The sequence below is a fragment of the Lipotes vexillifer genome, unplaced genomic scaffold, assembly GCF_000442215.2.
Source record: "Lipotes vexillifer unplaced genomic scaffold, Lipotes_vexillifer_v1.1 scaffold690, whole genome shotgun sequence".
Taxonomy (NCBI): domain Eukaryota; kingdom Metazoa; phylum Chordata; class Mammalia; order Artiodactyla; family Lipotidae; genus Lipotes; species Lipotes vexillifer.
In genome coordinates this window covers 3,216,189-3,240,568 of record NW_006798376.1, presented here as the reverse complement: position 1 = coordinate 3,240,568, position 24,380 = coordinate 3,216,189, and the positions used below count along the sequence as shown (strand labels likewise).

The 24,380-nt window shown below is 39.2% G+C and overlaps 1 protein-coding gene across 1 annotated transcript in view; it reads right to left on the bottom strand.

Annotated features, from left to right (window-relative positions):
- The window catches only part of PAPSS2 (3'-phosphoadenosine 5'-phosphosulfate synthase 2), a 52,538-nt gene extending 48,749 nt beyond the window's left edge, over window positions 1-3,789 (bottom strand). Inside the window, exons 1-2 of the mRNA XM_007470318.1 lie at window positions 3,736-3,789; window positions 2,077-2,217 (exon numbers count right to left, since the gene is read on the bottom strand). Coding sequence (XP_007470380.1) covers window positions 2,077-2,217; window positions 3,736-3,789 — 195 coding nt within the window. The remainder of the gene's footprint in view (window positions 1-2,076; window positions 2,218-3,735) is intronic.
- Between the last annotated feature and the right edge of the window lie 20,591 nt (window positions 3,790-24,380).

Sequence of the window (24,380 nt, the reverse complement as noted above, 5' to 3'; positions counted from 1 at the left end):
TTTTTTTTTTTCTTGCGTTATGCGGGCCTCTCACTGTTGTGGCCTCTCCCATTTGCGGAGCACAGGCTCCGGACGCGCAGGCTCAGTGGCCACGGCTCACGGGCCCAGCCGCTCCGCGGCATGTGGGATCTTCCCGAAACGGGGCACGAACCCGCATCTCCTGCATCGGCAGGCGGACTCTCAAGCACTGCGCCACCAGGGAAGCCCTGAATTTATGATTATATTAAATTTTCTTGTGTGTTATATCATTATATTTTGCAAAATAGTGAAACTAACAATGAACAATAAGAATTTCCATATGCCTAATTTTTACACTGGAAAAATATTACATTAATCAACTTTTTTATTTAGTGCTATTATAAATGAAAGTGTTATAAAGAGTTATAAATTCCTTGGAGAAACAATACAGATCAATAATTTTTACTTTATAGTATGGCTCAATGTTATACCTGACTAGTAGTACACATTCGTTTTCCTCTTGATCAAATTCATTTCCTGTCAGAAATAAATGTATTACAGATACACGACTTATTTGATTAGAACATTAGAACAAAAGTGTATGTGAAAGAAGATAGGTAGCAATATGTCCAGTAGGGCAGTTTTAAATAGATAATTAAGAAGACTGCATTAAATTTAGATAAGACTGTTGTTCAATCTCCTGTTCGGTTATCACTTCTTTTCGAAGTGGGAGTAAACTTTTACATATTCAGAATATGGATCCTTTACATAAATGAGCTAGTCTAGTAAGTAAATTAACTAGTTAAAATCCAAAATAAGATAGCATTAGTCACATTAGCTTGTTATATATGTGAGCTTGTGTTCCTACCTAGGTTACACATGTCATAAGTTCATCATACTCTAGATTTCTTTTATTCCTTTGATTAATTTTTTCAAAAAATATTCATTGTGCACTAGCTATATGCCAAAGACTGTGTAGAAGCTGTGGGTACAATGGTGGAAGACACACACACAAGGCCTGCCTGAGGCCACCTCTGAGCCTAACCATTGGGCAGAAAGTGCTCAGAAAATATTAATTGATTGAAATTGTGCTGAAACCATATTGAAAACTTCTGTTAGAGTTGTCGGATTTAACAAATAAAAATACAGTATGTCCCATGCAATATTTGGGCCATAGCTATACTAAAAAATTATTTGTTGTTTATCTAAAATTCAAATTTAACTGGAAATCTTGTATTTTATCTGCCACCTTACTAGGGGTTTACTTCTCAGAAAATAAGTTCTAGCCTTGCCTTTACTACATACATAAACCATTTGAACACTGAAGATGTTTATCTCTGTGCCTCATTCTTTTTTTATACTCCATTTATGAAATTCTCTCTTTATAAATTATTTTCAATAATTTATAGGAATGGAATGCCCTTCTTCTCTGATGTCAATCAGAGGGGAAAGGACAGCTTAAAAGTCTTGGTTCCAAACTGGTAACTGCTAAAGACAAGCACATTATAGGAGAACAGTATGTGTTATCTAAAGAGACTAGAGTTTTACAGCCAGTTCTGAAATGTCAGACATGATATTTTTCAAAGTTTAGATATTTTTTTCCAGCAAGACCTAATACTCTATCTAAAGAAATACAGCTTTCCCACATTACCTTGAAATTAGTGGTGAGCAGGTTCATGGGCTAGGGGAGTGGCTGAGATGGAATGCAGAATCCTGGCGGGGCAAGGGGGTATGGGGTGGGGCATGAGGATGATTATATGAAGACACTGTGGAGAAGAGAAGGCAGTTTCAGAAATGGAGAAAGACTGAATTCAGACATTTTTAAAGAGCTGCACCCTCCCCCTCTAACCACCAAGGAGTAAAATTGCCCTTTTTTTTTTTTAAACTGCTGCTCTTCTGGCTAGCACAGCTCACAAATTCCACAGTGGAAAGGAGTGTCTGGAAGAAAAGGATGAAGTTCTACAGAGGGTGGACCGCACATTTAACTTTTATTAAATGCCTTTTAAAACTTTGTAAAACCTACCTATACATATATAAACAATCAACTTTTTCATTTAAAAACAAAACAAAAACAAACAAACAAAACTTCCATCCAGATTTGAAAGCTGTCAAAATTACCCCGTATGTTCCAGAGCAGGAAGCAAAGTGGATGAGCTGCCTTCCTGGGTAGGGATTGTCTGTCCTCTGAGGGGAGGTGCAGGTCTCCTCTGTATTCTCTCCTGTCATCACACCAAAGATCCAGCAAACTTCTGCATTGTTCTAAGATGGTCATGAAGAGACGCAAGAGCAGAACATCTCATTTGCTACTAACGATGGAATTCGGGAGAGGGTGGTCCCGTTTATGCTCTGCCATTTCCATCCAGGAAGAGGCCAAAAACTGGCCTCCTATAAACTTCCTTGTACTGGGTTCCTGACCCCAAGGCTAGAAAATTGGTATTTCTTTCCAGTGTTAATCTGTAGCCTTCACTTGAATGTCTCCCAGGAAGCAACAGGAAGAAAAACGCATTTGTGAAAATTTTCTTAAAAAATAAAGTATGAATTGACATTTCTTTTCCTACAAACAGCCATAGAAGGCTCAATACAGGAAAAAAAAAAAAAATCCTCAATATAGAAAAAACAAACAAAAAAACCCCAAAACAGGGGCTTCCCTGGTGGCGCAGTGGTTGAGAGTCTGCCGATGCAGGGGACACGGGTTCGTGCCCCGGTCCGGGAAGATCCCACATGCCGCGGAGCGGCTGGGCCCGTGAGCCATGGCCGCTGAGCCTGCGCGTCCGGAGCCTGTGCTCCGCAACGGGAGAGGCCACAACAGTGAGAGGCCCGCGTACCGCAAAAACAAACAAAACAAAAAACCCAAAACAGTCCTCAGGTTTCTTCATGTATCATGGAACCAAAACAGTTAAAGCCAGAGATATACTAACACAATTGATGTGCTCACTCTCCTCTCAAGAGTCTCTTCAGATTTTAAATATATTTTTGAAGTGGGGAGCCCCGCTTGAGACCACACACAGCATTTACAGGGATTTGGACACATCAGGTGAACTACTGGAACCACCTGGGCAAGCCCTTACTCTAAGCTCAGTAAACTTGACCTAGGAACAAAGCTTTAGTCTCAGGGGGAGGGATGAGTTCATGTGTGATCCGGTGACAGAAATTTGTCTCCTGGTTCAGCTCCCATAAGTTCACAACTGAATCATTTAAAATGACAGAAGACAAAAAACAGATCAAAGAACTGCTTCAGTAAAGAAATAGATTGAGGGTGGAGATTACGGGCTCTCAGGTCAGGCGACCTGGGCTCAAGTTTGGCTAGACCACAGTAGCCTGTGTGACTTGAGATAAATGAATACTAAAGCTGCTCAAAGCCTTAGTTTTCCCATCTGCAAAATGGACAGAATAATAGCACCTACCTCACAGCGTTGTTATAAATATTGAAAGACACCCAACTGCCTTTCAACAGCAGTCTGGTAAGTAAATCACAGTGTTTCACATAATGGAAATGCTAACAGCAACGAGAATGAACAATATACAATGATGCACAATAATAAGGATGGGTCTTGCAAACACAATGTTGAAAGAAATCAGACACAAAAGGAGGGCATACTGTATGATTTCATTTATCTAGAGCTCAAAAACAGGCAAAGCAAGTAATGTGTAGTGTTCAAAGACAAGGTGGACCTCCTGAGACAGCTGAATGTGCAACTGACATGTCACACCATGAACTAGACTTGTGATGGGCATAGGTGAACCGTTCCTTGAGGACCCACACAGAACATGGCTTACCTTCACAACTACAACTTGAATGACAAACTGTCTACGTTCAATCACATACCCCATGGCTGCTTTCACACAGGCAGACAGAAGGAAACTCCTGCAACAATTATCCAGCTATAGTCAAGGCAAAAATCTAGGTCCAGAGGGGAAAGACTAGGGATGTTTTAACTGGATTAACCCCATGGGCTGGCTTCAGTCTTCGTTGATCATATGCATTATCACCCCACAACTCTTTATTTTGCTGCGTTTTGTAGACATGTATGGATACAATGTGACTATAAATGGATCCAAAATGGCTGTGCAGGCTGCATATCAACTCTTACTTTTTTGCTTCTATGTAGTATAAGCAAAATGTTTCTGAATAAGTGGAGGAACCTGAAAGTAGCTCTTGGTGAGACTGGTTCCCTGACCATGTCTTTTTTTTTTTACACATATTGACATCCTTTTTTTTTGTTTATATATACTCTTTTCCATTATGGTTTATCACAGGATATTGAATATATCCCATGCTATATAGAGAGTAGGACCTTGCTGTTTATCCATCCTGTATCACAGCTGCTAATCCCAAACTCCCAGTCCTTCCCTCCCACACCCCCTCTCCCTTGGCAACCACAAGTCTGTTCTCTAAGCCTGACCATGTTTTTAAACCTTCATGAATCCACACGAAGACAAAATATTTCCAACCACAATTTTGCAGGATCGTTATGCAGCTACTTTGCACACTAATGCAAATTTATACCACAGAATTCTGTTTGGTTCTTGTCAGGTGATGGCAACAAAGTGGATGTGAGGTGTTATTCCCTCAGACATACACAAGGCCCACATTGTTGAACTGTTGTGCTTCTGGGCCTAGTTTGCATGTGGGAACTACACAATTAGGAATACTCTGCACTACCCTCAGAATCTGTGGAGAAAGCACAAACTGCATCTCAGGCCTTAAAAGCCTCCTTACCCTCTTTCCCTATTCCTTGAATGAACAAGAGAGGCTTCCAGATGCTTTGTCTTCACTCTGGGCGCAGTCAACTGGCTCGGCTCTCCCTCTCAACCTCTCAATCTGACTGTGTTTTTCCTCTACACTCCTCCTCCTCTGACTCACTCAGTCCCCTCCATTTACCTATGCAGAGGAGGCTAAAAGGAGCACCGCAGCCATCCCCACTTATATGCTCTGCATATCTTCTAATAGTGACACTGTCAGCAGTAGCTTCATTTGAGGCAGATGGTTTGACGTTGATGGTGGGACTATTCTTTATCGTTTCATGCTTGTTTTTCTAAATATTTTCTTTCTTTTTCAAACATATTTTTAGATGCCGTGCTTCATAACTTTTCTCTATTACAAATACTCTGCGTGATTATCATATATGCACTTTCCATTTTAAGGACTTAATCTTAAAGCTCCAACTCAAGCTTTTAGAGAACGACTCCCATTGAGTTAAGGTGGTTTTATATAGCCCTGGGAAATCCTCTCAGAGTGTACATTATAAAGATGCCCTGTTTGGATGTTAATTATTAAATCTGCCTCAAAAAACAAAGGTCTTATTGGTTCAACTGGAAAAATCAGCCTCAAGGCTGTGCCAACCGGATTCTGTGTACCTACCTCACAAGCTGTCCCTTTGTTGATTTGTGCCAGCAGGACTCAGGGAGGGGTGCTGCGTGTTATGCTTTGCTCTTCAGTAAGACCCACGGGAACAAACTAACTCAGCAAAACGTAAGCAAACACAGATCTTTTATGGACATAAACACAGACCTTTTATGGACATAAACACAGATCTTTTATGGACAAAACTTAAGTGAACTCAGATCTTTTATGGACAAAAATTATAACTTTTGCTTGCCTGATCCAGGTTCCCAAGATGGGAACCTGGATCAGGCAAGCAAAAGTTATAGTTTTTGTGTTTCCTTTCCCTCCCAACCCACCCCTTGCCTCTACTCTCTCCCTCCCTTCCTTCTTTCCTCTCTCTCTCTCTTTCTCTCTCATATAGGACATTTGTTGAACCTGGATAGAAATGCACACTTGAATTTCTTTGAAATGACATGATACAAATATGATTTAAAAAGTTTGGATGTCATTTACATTTTCCAATATTAGACTTTAATTTTGTTTTATCTGTTATTTACAGACATTACATGTTTTCTGGCAGCCAGAGTGCCAGATTAAGCCTGAATATACACACACTAAAGACAACAAATATTCATTCAACTTAGATTGGGTGATTAGAATGTTGAGGGTAAGATTTCAAGACAAATAATTCACTTGGGTGCAGCAATGCAATTGGCTGATGAGTGGTGTCAGATGTCATATTATTTATGGTCAGTAATAGTAGAGCCAACTTACCTCATCGGAGGCACTAGAAAAATCTGGTAGTTTGTTGAATGGGAATGAAGTGCTACTCAATTTCTCATCTAAACTAACCAATTTGATTCATTTGAGAGTTCAATCTGTAATGTAAATAAGGCGCTAACCATAAATGAAGTCTGGCCATATCAACATTTCACAAACTGTGTTCTTCAGACTGTCCCTCGAGAGATGGTTTTCTGTGGGAACAAAAAAGTGGGCATTGGCCAAATAAGCTTGGAAAACACTAATAGGTTTGCCAACCATATGAACTTGAACTTGTGATATAGTTTAGCTTCCTTTCTAGTAAAATGAGAAAAAAAACTTATAAGATTTGCTTTACCTTAATTTTTTAAACAGTTCAGCTTCATTTTGCCTTATTGAGTATATAACGTTGTATATGTAATGCTGTATAAACAAATCCTTGAGAAGGATGTCTTTTTGTAATGTGAGAAGTCCCTTATCTTGTTTATTCTATTGCATAAAAAAAAGAGATTTAGTTACGATGTTAAGAATTTTGTTTATTTATATAAAAAAAAGTTATGCCTTGGAAGGAGGGAGTGAGAAGGGGAGGAAAGAAGGAACCTGCTTATATCAAGTGTTCTGACCCTCTCCATTCTCACCTGACCCCTCACACCTACACCTACTGCATAATTATTCAGGTCTAATAAAATGAACAACTTCCATTCCATGAAACCGCACGATCCCATGTGGCTAAAGAATACGTTCCCACTGTTTGAACACCCTCAGTGAAGGTGAAGGGTGTGGGGTTAGGGGTTCATTACTTTAGGAGCTCCCCATTCCACTGGTGTTTGGCACAAATTCAGCTCCAGAGGAGGCAATTCTACCTCTAGGTAATTCCTTTGGCTCTCAACGACCAATTTCCATATGCTTAGCCTCGGGGGGTCTTTGTTTAGTAAGGGGTAAGCCCTAATATCTGTAGAGATTGCCTTATGATTTAAAGAATACTCTCGTGCTGCTTTTGTCTGTGATCTTCACAATCCTACGAAGTATAAGCCCTGACTTCACCTGAGTGCCCCTTTCTCTATATCATTCTTTGTTAATGGATATGCTGGTCCTTTATGTATCCATTCTGGTAATGGTCTCTCCTTTTGAGTTATGATTTCTTTTAACATAAGATACTAAAATGAGGCATGTTTAATGACCTTCTCTTAGTGCAACCAATGATCTATTATCTTTCGCCTTAAGGCAGAGCTTTGCTGCCCTGTAGTTTAGGCTACTTGGTTATAAAATGCCTTCAAAAGTGCTAGGGTCTGTATGGGTAAATGTCAGAGGTTTCCTTTTCCTGCAAGTCTCATATTCTTTGTATCATTCTCCAGTCTTTTCCCCTTCCTATTCTTTTTTTTTAATTGGTCAAATTATCCTTGAAAATAATACAGATTATCTGACCCAGAATCATATCCTTTCTTCAAAAGTATACTTGTGTTTGCCATTTTGCGTCAAAATCCTGCATGTTAAAGGGAACCCTCCTACACTGTTGGTGGGAATGTAAGTTGGTGCAGCTACTGTGGAAAACAGTACGGAGGTTCCTCAGAAAACTAAAAATAGAGCTACCATATGATCCAGCAATCCCACTCCTGGGCATATATCCAAACAAAACTATAATTCAAAAAGATACATGCACCCCTATATTCATAGCAGCACTCCTGACAATAGCCAAGACATGAAAACAACCTAAATGCCCATCGCAGATGAAAGGATAAGAAGAGGTGGCACATTTATACAATGGAATATTACTCAGCCATAAAAAAGAATGAAATAGTTACATGGATGTAACTAGAGATTATCATACTAAGTGAAGTAAGTCAGAAAGAGAAAGACAGATACCATATGATATCACTTATATGTGGAATCTAAAACATGACACAAATGAACCTATCTATGAAACAGCAACAGAATCACAGACATAGAGAACAGACTAATGGTTGCCAAGGGGGAGGGGGTTGGGGGAAGGATGGAGTGGGAGGTTGAGGTCAGCAGATGTAAGCTTTTATTTATAGAATGGATAAACAACAAGGTCTACTGTATAGTACAGAGAACTATATTCAGTATCCTGTGATAAACCATAAAGAAAAAGAATATAAAAGAATATATAATATATATATATAGCTGAATCACTTTGCTGTACAGCAGTAATTAATACAACATTGTAAATCAACTATACTTTAATTAAAAGAAAAATACTCCATGTTCATTTTCATAACAGTCCCTACTGAAAACCCAAATGTCCATCAACTTGTGAATGGATAAACAAAATGTGACACACAGATACAATGGAATACTATTCAGCCATAAAAAAGAATAAAGTAATGATATCTGCTACAACATGCATGAACCTCTGAAAACATTATGCAAAGTGAAAGAAGCCAGACACAAAAGACCACCTATTTTATGTTTCCATTTGTAGGAAACATCCAGAAAAGGAAAATCTTTGGAGACAGAAAGTAAACTGTTGGTTTCTTGGGACTCAGGCTAGGAACAGGAGTGACTACACATGGGCACAAGGGATCTTTTTGGTGTGATGAAAATGTTCTAAAATTAGATTGTGGTGAGGGTTGCACAATCCTATACATTTACTAGGGATCTTTCCATTGTACATTTAAATTAGGTGAATTTTATGATATGTAAATTATACTTCAATAAAGCTGTTTTTAGCAATAGTCCTTCACATCTTTACTTGATTTAGCCCATTTCATTCTCTCATTGAGAATCTGTTCAAATTCTTGTAGTGATTCCAAAATATACAGTTTTTGTCTATGACCAGGACTATACATAATCCTTCATTTTGATTCTAACACTTATCCCAAATGTAAAAAGCATATCCTGTTTGGTAATTTTTTTAGTTTGATGAGACTGTGGTAAGCATAGTTTCAAGAATTTCGAAGCCAGGCCTGAGCTGTATAATGCTTATGAATGCTGAAGTTGAGGCTCTAAGGAATATGTGGGTAAATAAATCGTGGTATATTCACATGATGGAATATTATTATTATACAGCAGGGTTTCTCAGCCTCAGCACTAGTGACATTTTGGGCCACTGTTGCAGGGCTGCCTTGTGCATTGTAGGGTGGGTAGCAGCAACTTTCCCTCCCCCCAGTTGTAATGACCAGAAAATGTCTCCAGACGTTGCCAAATGTCCCCTGAGGAACAAAATCACCCCTGACTGCTATGCAGCAATGAGAATGAACAAATTCCAACCACACACTAACAGTACAGACGATATGAGGGCTCTCACAAATATAACTTGAGGCAAGAGAAGCCATACACAGCGTGTACGATATACAGTTCTAGTTGTACTCTAAAGTTCAAAACCAGGCAAAAATAATCAGATGATTACCTTCAGAGGGAGAGTTCGTGACTGGAAGGGGCTTCTGGGATTCGGATAGTATTCTGTTTCTTAATGTGGGTGCTGGTTATACAACTGTGTTCACTTTATGAAAATTCATCGGGCAGACACTTAAGATTTATATATATTCATATACATATGTTATATACGATACTTAAATAAAAAGTTTAAAAATATGGGCCATTGCTGTGGCTGCTGCAAAAAGAGGGCATTCAAGGTGACTCAGGAGGGGCTCAGCACCTTTCCAACAGGACGCTAATTCATCCCTCCACAGACCCACCAGGACTCCTGCTGGCCCACCCTGAACTCTGAGACACAAATCCAGTGTGTTCCATTGATGAATAAAAGCCTGTTCCTGGGTTACTTTGTTATCCAGGTGCCAAAGCCAAGAAAGTCCCTCCCCGCCGCCACCCATTTTCAATTCATACTTTGCAAAGCACAGGTCTGAAACGGATTTCAGTGTGCAATTGAGCTAAATGAAGCCAAATAAAGGAAGCACTTTCTTTAGCATTCACTCCAGATCTAAAGAAAAACAATGCGTCTAGTTCCCAAATCTGAGAGTACTACAAATGCCCAAGGTGGCAACTCCCATTGTTTGTTACAGTAGGGGAGAGTGAGTTGTGCGGATTCATACATGTTCTCACTCTCAGTTGGGGCCTCTCCTGACCAATAACTTGTAGTTACAGATAGTGTACCAGGTGCAGAATGGAGTTCATGGCCATAGCATTCTTTTTTTTTTTTTTTAACATCTTTATTGGAGTATAATTGCTTTACATTGTTGTGTTAGTCTCTGCTGTGTAACAAAGTGAATCAGCTATATGTACACATATATCCCCATATCCCCTCCCTCTTGTGTCTCCCTCCCACCCTCCCTATCCCACCCCTCTAGGTGGTCACAAAGCACCGAGCTGATCTCCCTGTGCTATGTGGCTGCTTCCCACTAGCTAGCTATTTTACATTTGGTAGTGTATATATATCAATGCTACTCTCTCACTTCGCCCCAGCTTACCCTTCCCCATCCCCGTGCCCTCAAGTCCATTCTCTACGTCTGTGTCTTTATTCCTGTCCTGCCCCTAGGTCCATGAGGACCATTCTTTTTTTTAGATTCCATATATATGTGTTAGCATATGGTTTTTCTCTTTCTGACTTACTTCACAAGCAGCTCATGCAGCTCATTATCAAAAAAACAAACAACCCAACCCAAAAATGGGCAGAAGACCTAAACAGACATTTCTCCAAAGAAGATATACAGATTGCCAACAAACGCATGAAAGGATGCTCAACATCACTAATCATTAGGGAAATGCAAATCAAAACTACAATGAGGTATCACCTCACACCAGTCAGAATGGCCATCATCAAAAAATCTACAAACAGGGCTTCCCTGGTGGCGCAGTGGATGAGTGTCCTCCTGCCAATGCAGGGAACACGGGTTCGTGCCCCAGTCCGGGAAGATCCCACATGCCGTGGAGCCTGCGCGTCTGGAGCCTGTGCTCCACAACAGGAGAGGCCACAACAGTGAGAGGCCCGCGTACCGCAAAAAATAAAGAAAAAGAAAAAAATCTACAAACAATTAATGCTGGAGAGGGTGTGGTGAAAAGGGAACCCTCTTGCACTGTTGGTGGGAATGTAAATTGATTCAGCCACTATGGAGAACAGTATGGAGGTTCCTTAAAAAACTAAAAATAGAACTACCATATCACCCAGCAATCCCACTACTGGCCATATACCCTGAGAAAATCCTAGTTCAGAAAGAGACATGGGGGCTTCCCTGGTGGTGCAGTGGTTAAGAATCCACCTGCCAATGCAGGGGACATGGGTTTGAGCCCTGGTCCGGGAAGATTCCATGTGCCACGGAGCAACTAAGCCCGTGCGCCACAACTACTGAGCCTGCGCTCTAGAGCCCGTGAGCCATAACTACGGAAGCCTACGAGCCACAACTAGTGAAGCCTGCACGCCTAGAGCCCATGCTCCGCAACAAGAGAAGCCACTACAATGAGAAGCCCTCACACCACAAGGAAGAGTAGCCCCCGCTCGCCACAACTAGAGAAAGCCCGCGTGCAGCAACGAAGACCCAATGCAGCCAAAAATAATAAATAAATAAAATAAACTAAAAAAAAAAAGAGAGAGAGAGAGAGAGATGTACCACAATGTTCACTGCAGCACTATTTACAATAGCTAGGACATGGAAGCAACCTAAGTGTCCATCAACAGATGAATGGATAAAGAAGATGTGGCACAATGGAATAGTGAGGTGGATGGACATAGCATTCTTTGATGGAGGCAATTAAGTGACACCAGATCCAGGCCTAGTAATCTGAACAATAACCAATGAGTTCACACTCCACACAATTTATCTGAAAGGCTCAAATGATCAGGAGTTACTGTTAGCCTTCAAACCTCATATATGTATATGAATGCACATATTTACAAATAAACAAGAGACAGACAATTCTCCATTGTTCTCTTGTGTCTCTGTACATCTTCTGATGCGCAGAGTGTTAACTGCCTTTTATTTCAGACTATCTTTTCAAGGATGTTTGTATAGTGAACGGCCTTGGATGAGAGAGATAATGTCTCCTCCAGAGCAAAGGGTCAGGCTCTCTACTGCCCATCATAAAAAAGATTCAGGTTCCCTTCACTTACAGTTCCTCTCCTATAATGCAACTCACTGCTTGTGCGGATATCCATCTAGATGCACCCATGTCACCCACTCGGGAGATGGGGGCAAGAGAAACCAACACACACTGATGCTCATACTGATCGCTGTGCTATGAGTAATAAAGCCTTTTGTCTCTGACTCAGGAGTTTTGTTTTCTGCCAGCAACCATGCAACTATGGCAAGTTAACTTATTAGATTGCAACTGGGATAAAATCACAGACTTTTCACAGTTGCTATTATCTAGATGGATGGATAGATAGATAGATAGATATAGCTTTCTCTTTTTGAAAAGTAAATCCCCTACCCAGCCACTCAGTTCTCTTTGCTGGAGGCAATAATACTATTAATTTACTATGCATCCTTCCAGGGATATTCTATGCACTTATAACTATATGCATCTTTTTTCCTTTTTCTCCCAAATGTTACGAGGCTATAGATACTCTTTTGCACCAGGCCTTTTTTACTTAACAAAATGTTTGGAAATCTTTCCATATTGGTATAATTAGGGGACAACTCATTCTTTATTAACAGTGGCAAATTAATTTCTACTATGCATATATTATAATAACAAAAAGGTCCATAACATGTACTAAAGGAATCCTCTTACTGATTGATATTTAGGTTGTTTCCAACCCTCTGTTACAAAATGTTGCCAAGAATATCCTTGCACATACGTCATCTTACCCATGTGCAATATCTCTCTAGAAAAATGTCCAGAATTTGAATTGCTATTTCAAAGGATATGCTCAATATTAATCTTAATAGATATTTCCAAACACCTCTATGGAGACTGTACTAATATACATCTCCACTAGCAATGTATGAGACTGTTTCTTCTCTCACACATTTGCCAATATAACACGTTGGCTTAAGTTTTTACCTGTGCCAATCTGATAGATGAAAAATTCAATCTCATACTTTTAATTTGTATTTCTTATAATGAATGAGATTCAGCATCTTTTCATATGTTTAAGAGCCATTTGTATTTCCTTTTCTGTGAAATTCATGTTCTTTTTCCACATTTTTTTCTACTGGATTGCTCATTTTTTTAAATACTCATTTGTAGGAGTGCTGTATATTTTGGAAAGCAGAACTGTGTCTTCTCTGAATCAGAAATTTTCCCCTAGGTTGTTGTTTGTCTTTTGATTTAAATTTTTTTTTTAAATTTTGGCAGGTAATTTAAAAATTTGTGTGTGTATTTGTGTGTGTGTGTGGTATCTGAATTTGTGTCACACTTAGAAAGGTCTTCTCAGCTGTGAGATCATAAAAGATCCATATTTTTTTCTCATAGTTTTATGGGGTTTTTTTTATTGCTTAAATCTTTGCTCCATCAAATCTTTTCTTTTCAAAATTAATTATTAAAATATACATTAAAATGCTTATCTATATTCATAAGGCTAAGCATAGCTAAAAAAAAAAGAGATTGTTTTCTCAACTCTGTGATCACATTTTTTTTGAATGTTCATCCTTTGGCAGGTACAGATCTAGAATTGGCCCTAGACATAAAGTGGCTCAAAGTACAATCCACATGCATGCATATAATATAAACCTTATATATTATATAGATAATGTTGTTATCCTATAAAGAGACAGCAGATAGCTCTCCAGTAATAACTCGATAAAGGGATTCTACTCTACAAAATTTCGAAATTCTACTGCCTGCAAAAATGAAGATGATCTAGAAGAGAAACACAGAGCTTCCTTGGGGAGGCAATTTACTTGACAGTTCTCGGTGCTGATTCTATACAGGGCTGGTGAGAGGGCTTAGTGCAGAATTCCCTTTTCTTCTTGTTCTCTAGAGGCCAAGCCATTTAGTGTGTCATTTTTGTATCAGATTTTTTTTTTTTAAAGAAGGCATTGGGTTTTGGGGGTTTTTTTTTTGGCTGTGGTGGGTCTTCGTTGGTGCGTGCGGGCTTTCTCTAGTTGCGGCGCGCGGGGGCTACGCTTCGTTGTGGTGTGCGGGCTTCTCATTGCGGTGGCTTCTCTTACTGGGGAGCACAAGCTCTAGGAGCGTGGGCTTCAGCAGTTGTGGCTCACGGGCTATAGAGCACAGGCTCAGTAGTTATGGCACACAGGCGGCTTAGTTGCTCCATGGCATGTGGGATCTTCCCAGGCCAGGGCTCGAACCCATGTCCCCTGCATCGGCAGGCGAATTCTAAACCACTGTGCCACCAGGGAAGCCCACTGTGTCATTTTTGATTCCAAGGTATTCTGACCTGCTGTAGGTGAAATTTATTTTCTGTCCTGATAGTTTTATAGGAGAACTATAGGAAAAGGAAAATTTTAATTCTTTTAGGTTTAATATATATGGACACATTGCTTTCAAAATACCTGTGACCAAATTCACTTCAAAATGAGACAGAAGGAGGACTTCCCTGGTGGCGCAGTGGTTAAGACTCCACGCTCCCAATGCAAGGGGCCCGGGTTCGATCCCTGGTCAGGGAACTAGATCTCACATGCATGCAGCAAATGAAAGTTCGCATGCTGCAACTAAGGAGCCTGCCTGCCACAACTAAGACCTGATGCAACCAAATTAATTAATTAATTAATTAACAAAAAAAGGGACAGAAGGAAAAAGAAACAAAAAGAAAGCTGCTGTCCTAAAGAAACCAACTGTAGATCAGAAAACTTGCCATTAATTTAAGAATTGTCATTAGCAGGGGGAGAGATAAATTAGGATTTGGGTTAAAATATGCACACTACCATGTATAAAATAGATAACCAACAAGGACCTACTGTATAGCACAGGGAACTATACTCAGTATTTTGAAATAACCTATACGGGAAAAGAATCTGAAAAAATATATATATATATATATATATTATACCTGAAATCTGTACACCTGAAATTAATACAACATTATAAATCAGTTATACTGCAATAAAAAATAAATTAGAAAAAAAAGAATTGCATTAACTTGAGTCATCTAATCTTTTTAAGTCAAATATCTATATTAAATCTACTACATTACAAACTACATTTAGTAATAATGAATAATCTCTATGAAGATAAGTGCCATATAAGGCAATGCATTATTAATTTTTAAACACAATGAGATAAATAAAGTTGATCAAAATCCATGATCAGACAAAACAAGGCAAGAAGTTTATTAGCTTGGGTGGAAAAGGCAGATGGTTATAAATTAATGTGATTCATTCTTAGTAAATTCAGATGATAGGTATGAAATATATAAACGGACAGCATTTCTGCCCATGAGGTATTTATATATTTTTCCTAGAAATGTCAGAGTTACACTGACAAATCACAATGGAAAGGCAGGCTGATTTTTGGAGAGTTCTTCCAATGTGGGTCTTTAATATTCAAGGCCATCAAATGTGACAAGGGAATCTTTTTAGATTTATTCCTGTTGGAACGTGCCAGGTTCAACAGTAAGATCTGGAGACTTACATTATCAGGAATCACAAGCTACTTACAAAAACAAGCCACTCTCTTAATTGTGATTTGGGAATGGGGCAAATTTCCAGGGATAAGTTGTCACCACAGCCAGGAACAACTGACTAAGAAAGAATGATCTCCGGGCTTTTCCAGAAAGCTGTCTGTTCATTAGGTAATGTTAAAATAGGACAAGGGTGGCAAGCTTTTAAACATTCCAGCTGTAATATTTAATTTTAAATATTCTGTGAGGAACGCAGCCATCCCAGAAGTCTGCGTTAGCTGGTAAATGGCCTAGTGTTTTTGAAAAAAGAAATCGGAAAAGAGCAAATAGCATTCTGTAGTAGAGAAAACCCATTTGTTACTAGCTAGCTGGAGGTCCTCAGGCATGTCACAATGCTCCACATTTGTATGGGTAAGGAATCAAGCTAGGCAGTGGTTCTCAAGGCAGGCAGAACCCAGGAACCTCTTACCCAGCTTTTAAAGAACCCCACACAGACCAATTCAATCAGATTCTTGGGAGTGGTGTCCAGGCATCAATATTTTGTAAAGTGTAACAGGGTTAAGAAACACCAGACTAGATAACCTCTAAGGTCCCACCCAGACCTCAATAAATGAAGGGGAGAATTCAGAATACCAGCACAAGAAATGGAACTCAAAAAAACATAAAAGCCGTGCAAGTGTAAAGCACACCCTAACCAGGGGTGTACGACACACAAATATCAGCAGAGAATGATATTCTCACATGAACTGTGGCTTCATGAACAAAAAAATATGCTTGATTAGTAAAGATAACATCAATAAGAACATTCAAGGCACAGAACATGAAAGGTATTATGTCATTAACATCTGGTGGCACTGGTACTTTTTATCCAATTCCAAATTTATGACATACATACGTATCAAGCTCTGACCATTCAAAGACTCAAAGCTCTTTTCAATAGAAATTAAAAATCAAACAGTGTGAAATGGTAGGTTTTTAATTTCTCACTGAAAAACATCAAGAGTTGATATGGCAAAAGCCAAGAGGTTACTTTATGAAGACATGTTCATTCCTTGCTTTTTGGATAAAAGATATAATGCTAAATGATAACAGCCAGAATCAATACTATGACTAAGATTATGACTAAGCACTGCAGGTTGATTCTTAGAAGTGATTCATTTGAACTGGGCCTCAGAAAATAAAACAAAATAAAAACCCTCCCTCATGTGAACTTCCATCTTGGATTTTAGCCAATAGGGCCTGAGTTCTTAAACTGCATATTAGACATGGGCCTTGTCTGGGCATCTGTGAACCCTCTGGAACTGCCTGTAAAAACTGTGTGTGTGGGCCTGCGTGGGTGTACCCATGCACAGAGCTTTCTTATCCTTTTTTGAGTCAAGAACTCCTTTGGTAGCCGAGGGACTCCTTCTCAGAAAAAATGTTTTTAAATGCATAAAATAAAACACAAATGACTGCAAAGAAAAAAAATGAATTATTATCAAAATGGTTTTGTAAAATTACAGGACAGTAATAAATGTCTTTCTTTATCAGCATATTAAATAACAAGATCCTGATGTTTAGGTAGACAGCTATAGTAATCATCTAAATTTCAGAGTAATAAAGAACAGTTATTTTCATGACATCAGCAATGTCGGCAACAACTTACGTGATATGAAAATATCTGTAACTTCTATTGCTGACATAATCACAGGTACTGTTAATACTGCTCTGATTTGTTGTCTGTGATCATCATTGAAGGAAGTGAGACATTTCTATTATAGGTTATAAAAATAATTTCCCCATCCAAGTTCACAACCCTCCTAAATCCTCTGGACTCCAGATGAAGAACTTCTGATCTATATCTTTATCCATCTTGAGGGGGTTTGATGATAAGCCTCCAGCAAGGACAGAACATTAGACCACAAAGCACTTAATAAGCATTTCAAGGATTGGTTTCCATAAGGTCCTGCAGACACAGAGCCCTGGAAAGTCACAAAACAGTAGGGAAAAGGTGAAGGGCTCTCTGAGGTGGGACTGTAAGGAATGCTCTGTGAGTTTCTGGAGCTAAAAGTTCAAATGCATCTTATTTTTAATTTAATATATGTTTTAATGTTCTGCATAGTTCCTAAAACATGTACAGTGACTTACAGGATCCATAAAGCACAGCAAAAGCTCACTTCTGAGTGGATGAGAAAAAGACAAAACAACATAAGGAGCATAAAGTGGAAGGATACCAAGCACGAAGCTGGTGCAAAAATAGAAAGTGAGCCACAAATTTGCTTCCGAGCTTTTTGGCAAAAATAAAGCTGGACAGTCACAGAATGCACAGTTTCCAAAGGATTACACACACACACACACACACACAAATCCTCAGAAAAAATACAGCCTTTCTGGTACTAAGACTGAAGAGGTATTTCTCCCATGGATCTTTATAAAGAGAATATCATGCGCTGTAATTAATGAACAATATCTTCAATAATATCATTAAAAGAGACATAACAATGAGTTCCCTAGAACTTTTTAAAAAATAATGTTTTTTTAAAACAAAACAATGGCAATACACCAAACATGATTCAACTGGGGGTTCATGTAGTAGAGCTGGGTACTCAGCTTTCTGAAGTCAGATGTGAGTGATGTGCTGACAGGCCATTGACCTAAGTCAGTCGGAACTGACCACTGGTCCCCCATTGTCAAAAGCAGGAGGTGGCGCACTTTTCTTAAAGAGGCGGATAATAAATATTTTCAGCTTTACAGGCCATACAGTCTATTGCAAATACTCATCTCTGCAGTGAAAGCAGCCACAACATGTAAATAAATGGGCATCACTGTGTTCTAATAAGCTTTATTTATGGGCACTGAAATTTGAATTTCATACACTTTTCACATGTTGTGAGATTTTTTACCCAACCATTTAAAAACCATTCTTAGCTTACAGGTTATACTAAAACAGGATGGGGGCTGGATTTGGCCACAGTACATAATTTCTTAACTGCTGGTCTACAGGATCAAGTTTTCTCCAGATACCTCCTTGAATCTTGTAACCTTCTCTTTCCTCAAGCCTCTGTCTAAATCAGCTTTTTAAGGTAATAACTCCCTCTATACTTTATATGCAACTATATACAGATCCAAGCAGGGTGCTATCATGGAGACAGACATGGCTTCAGAATTCATATGTCCCATGGAAATAAGAAGGTAATCCAGCATGAATTAGCAGCAAAGAAATGGTTTACTTTACAGTTTCCTCATTAAAATAAACATACAGACACAACACCAAAAAAATGGTAATAAAATTTGAATACACAACCTTCTCTATTTAAAGGATCACGTGCTATGTTTTTAGAAGCATATAAAAAAATGGGTATAATTAGCTGAATCACTTAATTCATGTATTGTAGTGTTTACAGCACTAGATGTCCCAATGAAAATGAGGCCATATGGTGTTTCACAGCACACAATTAACTTGGTACAATCCCAATAAGAAAGCCTTCATTCCAAATATCATTCAGGTGTCCCTGAGCTTCTGTCTGCTTGGAGACAAAACAAAGAACTGGGCCACTGAACTTGGCAAACTTGGGTTGTCTCTACTATTATATGGGCTCACCAGAAGGCGCAGGGAATTTATCCCATCTTTTTATTTTAGTAAAGATTTGTAATCCTTATACTCACCCATTCTAGAGAGCGGCTAGGATAATTAATAAGAATTTATGACTAAGCCTTGATGAGTATGATGAAAGAAAGGGTCCCAGAGAAACCCTGCTATAATTCAGGGAGGGGGCAATTGCCTTCATGGAAACACAATACACATCAAATCAAGTCTCCTAGAAATGTGTAACTGCCTTCAAAAGATGCTCTAAACCACACAATTAGAGTGTTCAGCACAGGCCTTAGCTGCCTTTCTAAACACCAGCCCTGTAAGTGTTCCACTGAAGGCTGTGTTTCATTACCTCTGTGTATTTTCTTCATATTCTTTTGCAATTGGTTCTGGTAATGAAGCTGTGTATATGACACAAGCTCCTTGAACCATGAAAGATTAAAATTCTGTGCTGAGCTGTGGAAATGTCAATGAAACCTCTAGTACATCCAGAGAACAGGCCTGTAGCTTGTGGGGCTTTGGGAACTTGTAACTCATGAATGCTCGACTGTGCAGTGCCCACATAATGAACAAGGCCAGGTCTAGAGTTACATGTAAGTCACTGCAATTATTTCTAAGGACATTTTTTCTTGGGTATATGCATTCACCCACTAGAACACTGAAGCTTTGTATTATTAAGGTGAAATGTTGGGTTCGATTCCAAACACTACCGTTCCTAAAATTGGCCGCAAAGCGCCATCCAAACTAGCATTTATTGCCTTTTAATGGCATTTGCTCAAATCCACATCTTCTAAAGATTATATACAACATTCCAAAAAGCACCTGAGGAAAATCCCTTTCAAAGCGACCACCTAATCTTTTCAGTGTCTTCACTGAGTTAATCTGCATCCACAAAGTTTAAATGTATGTTTCAATCATCAGAATAATCTTCATTTTGACAGTTGTAGTATCCATGACATCTATTACATTAACGAATGAAAAAAAAAAAGAATCACTGAAAACATGGCGTTCGAATTTAGGAGAGAGTCAGCTCTGCCACTCACACTAATGCATCCTAAGGCGAGTTATTTAATCTCAATAAGCCTTACTGTTCTCAACTGTAAAATGGGGATAAGAACATCAACTACTCCATAGGTTACTGTGAGGAGGAGATGAGTTACTGTATGGAAAGTCCCCGAATAAATGCTTGTTCCCTTCCCCTATCTAAGGAACTCAACTGCATCAACAAGGTACCTTCCTCAACCTTGAGGGAGACTCTTAACCTAATCAAGAATGAACATCACAATGTGATGTTTAAAGGACTTATTAAACCAGAGCATCAACACTGAGAAGAAAATGGAAGAAACCAGGTGTTTATGATGACTCAGATTTTTCCATTCACTGAATGGCTAACTAAGCAGAGGCAACACATCCTTTTAACAGAATTTTGTACCCAAGGTGTCTCACACTGTGAAAGCATGGATTCTGAGATGTAATTTCTCTACTGTCACTACTACTCCCTTCATTTAAATATGCAAATCCCATTGTGTGGTCCTGCCAACTAAATCCCTCTACTAAAGGACTTCGATCTCAGCCCCTACAACTGCACGCAGCCAACGCCTCTCTTCTCCCCTTAAGCGTGGGCTCCGGCCTTTTACACAGTGGGTCTCCTGGCAATCAGAATCCAGGTCTTCCTAGTGGCTGTCAATGAGGCTATGGCCCAGGACTGCTGAAAACTTAAGACCTTCCCGACCTATGATGACAGAATGAGACAAACTCCCCAAATGTTTCTTCCAAACGTCATGGAAAGCGCCATTTAGGATCTCACAATTTCCAGGCACTCCTCATTGGTCCCCAGAAAAATGGAAGCATTATCTGGTTGCCAACATCCTTAAGCCTTGACTTCCAGGTAGGTCAAATTTTTATTTTGTGAAAAATACATGGGTGGCCTGGTTTCCTTTTATCATTGACAAATCACTGTTACCACTTGGCTCAAGTATTAGCAGCTTTAGTGGAAACCAATCATTCTGTTCACATTTGTTGAATACTGACCTAGTGGTAAAACTAGGCAATAAAAACTATTACCCCTACTTGTTGAGTCTGAGCACAAAGAAAATTTATTTTCCAATTATTCACCTTATGTCACCATAAAGAAAGAAATGTGTGCGATGGCAAGGGTAACATGCATTTGCGAGTGTGTGCCACTTACTCTTTTTACAAAAGTGCTGGGGAATGTCTCAGTAGAATTCTTTATTATTATGTTGAGATATCAGCAGTAGGCAGCTGCCAAAATATTTTACAAATGAAGCAGTAATATATTACTAGTTGCCCAATCCTGCTGTGTTTGCTACTTGGCGTTTGTCTCATTCCCTCTATGAAATAAACAACTTATTAACTACAGAGGAGCTAATAAGATTTTAACTTCTCCTGTGGGGAACTCTCTAAAGATTTATTTCAGTTAAATGAGTTCCCTCCTAACTATTTGTTCACAAACTTGCTTCAGGAGATGGTGAGGGCTAAATGAGTTAATGCACAGGCAGGCTCTGGAAACAGTGCCTGCCACATCAGAAGTTCTCAATGCAGACGATAAGTCAAAACAGAGTGGGAATTTTCTAACAAAACATGCTCTAAAAATCGAAACTCCTGATAAATATGCAAATCCCATAGTCGGGAATTGTAATCTCTATGTTTTATTAGATCTCTTCTTAGTCAAATGGCTAATTTAAACACAGTAGATGAATGCAAATTTTTAAATTTTATTTTTTAGTAACTACTCAGAACATTGTTCTATTAGTGACACAATGGCCCAAGAGCAGTACTTATTCATATAATTCAGGAAAAGAGTCTATTGGAACTCAGCAATTAGGTAGGTTTAGTTGGCAGGACCACACAATTACAGTGATCGACTTCATGGTACTTCATGAACTTAGGAAACAATGGAAATGAATGGATTTAGAGATAAAACTGGAAATTCCGAGAACCACAACAAGAACTGAGACCTTAATGTATAACCGAGCTTGCCCCAACTTTTGCCTAATACAGTTTTATCTGTATTGCACACTATGCAATCATTATTATCTTTTTTCTTGTTTTTGATAAAACGATTAAACTGTTTGAGAAGGTTTAAGGAAGAGTATGTGAGGTTGGGGAGTTTGGGAGTTGAATTTTTGAAAGAGAAACAGACTGGCCCATGAAAAATATTGCAAAATGGTAAAGTTACATTTTTCAAACACTGCTCTCTGGTGCGTGTTTTCTATCTCCAGAATATCAAAACAAGATGCTAAAGCTAAATCAAAGTGTAACTGTGGGGCTTCCCTGGTGGCCCAGTGGTTAAGAATCCGCCTGCCAATGCTAGGGGACACGGGTTCCAGCCCTGGCCTGGGAAGATCCCACATGCCGCAGAGCAGCTAAGCCCGTGCGCCACAACTACTGAGCCTGAGCTCTAGAGCCTGTGAGCCACAACTACTGAGCCCACATGCCACAACTACTGAAGCCTGCGTGCCTGGAGCCCATGCTCCGCAACAAGACCCCCTGATAACCAACTTGGGAGTGTTTTTTTTTTTTTTTTTTAATTTATGGAAACGATTTCCCAGTATGTAAAAGAAAAAACAAAGCTATAGAAAATGGGTAGGGCCTCTTTCAAAGGGCACACAATAAAGAGAAAAGTGCTAGGCCTGTAGTTAGGTGCTCAGAGTTCCAGCTCAGTGGTGGTTTCACCAACCAGCTGGCCAGGAAGATGGTCATGGGCCTTAGCAAAGCTCTGAAATACTGTGTATCAACTTGAACGGCTTGAACATGAGCTCCTAATTTTCCTTCCAGAAGTAAAGTGTTAGGGTTCTTTAAAAAAATACATTTTTAAAGTAGGAACAGCCTGAATAAAAAGTAAATAATTTAAAATTTTAATTTAGGAAGAAAAAAAGGGATTTTAAAAAATGTATGAAAAATCAGTTGGAAATTTTATTGCTTTTGGCCCCAGGTCACTGTAATACTGACTGGGCAGAAGGTTGAAAGAATACACAAGTTGTGGGTGGGGTGTTGCAGTTAGAAAAAGTAGACGCTACGTTCTGAATAGTTTAAAGACAGTGTTTGAATGGCCTAAAAAACTATAATTAAAGAACATAAGGCTGGGGACTTCCCTGGTGGCACAGTGGTTAAGAATCTGCCTGCCAATGCAGGGGACACGGGTTCGAGCCCTGGTCCAGGAAGATCCCACATGCCGCGGAGCAACTAAGCCCGTGCGCCACAACTACTGAACCTGTGCTCTAGAGCCCGCAAGCCACAACTACTGAGCCCGCGTGCCACAACTACTAAAGCCCGCTTACCTAGAGCCCGTGCTCCGCAACAAGAGAAGCCACCACAATGAGAAGCCACCACAATGAGAAGCCACCAGTGCTGCGCACTGCAACGAAGAGTAGGCCCCGCTCGCTGCAACTAAAGAAAGCCAGTGCGCAGCAACGAAGACCCAATGCAGCCAAACATAAATAAATAAATAAGAATATAAGGCTTTGGTAGCTCTAGTAAACTATGGAAACGAAAGGTCCTGCTTGGGTCATTCAAAAAATATTTGTTGAGTGAATGAAGTGAACAAATACGTAAGTGAGGATCTGACATGAACTAAAAAAGGAAAAGTTTTTAGAGCTCTTAAAGGAAAACAAAATAATATACAATGGAATCACAGCAGAGGACAAAAAAGTTAATTCAGGTTTTTAACAGTAGGAAATATATAAAAATAAAAATCATCACCAACATCTTAGTTGCCTATTTTGCTAAAGGTTGAGAAAGCATGAGTTATCCATAAATAAATGATTAGGGAAGGTATAGATGAATGAAGTAATGGGGATAAAATCTCACACTACACTGTAGGTGGTTTAAGTCTCCAAGCAAAGTCTGCAAATAGTTTTTCAAGCCCATACTGAGCACGCATTAAAAAGAAGAAAAAGTAATTGTAATATTAGACTGGACATAGATGCTTGGTGGATAAAAATCCATATTTTTATAACAAGACATATAAAGATGTTAACTAGATATTTAAAGCAAATATTAACCTAGCATAGAAATGATCACTTTTAATGATGTAGCATTTGATATATTTATGTAACTGTTTTAGAAAAGCTTGATAACAGGTCACAACTTTTTTGCCAAAATTTAATATTTGGTGCTAAACAGGTATTAGATTGAGCTTGCCATGCTTATGCTGCACACATGTTTTCACAATACCAGTAATAGCAAAATCAACTTCAGGAGTAAATGTGAAATACAGAAAGAGATGCTGATTAGATTTTAAAGGAAGTCACACCAGCCAACTGATGAAAGTCACCTTACACACCATGTGTTATCAGAGGCAAGTT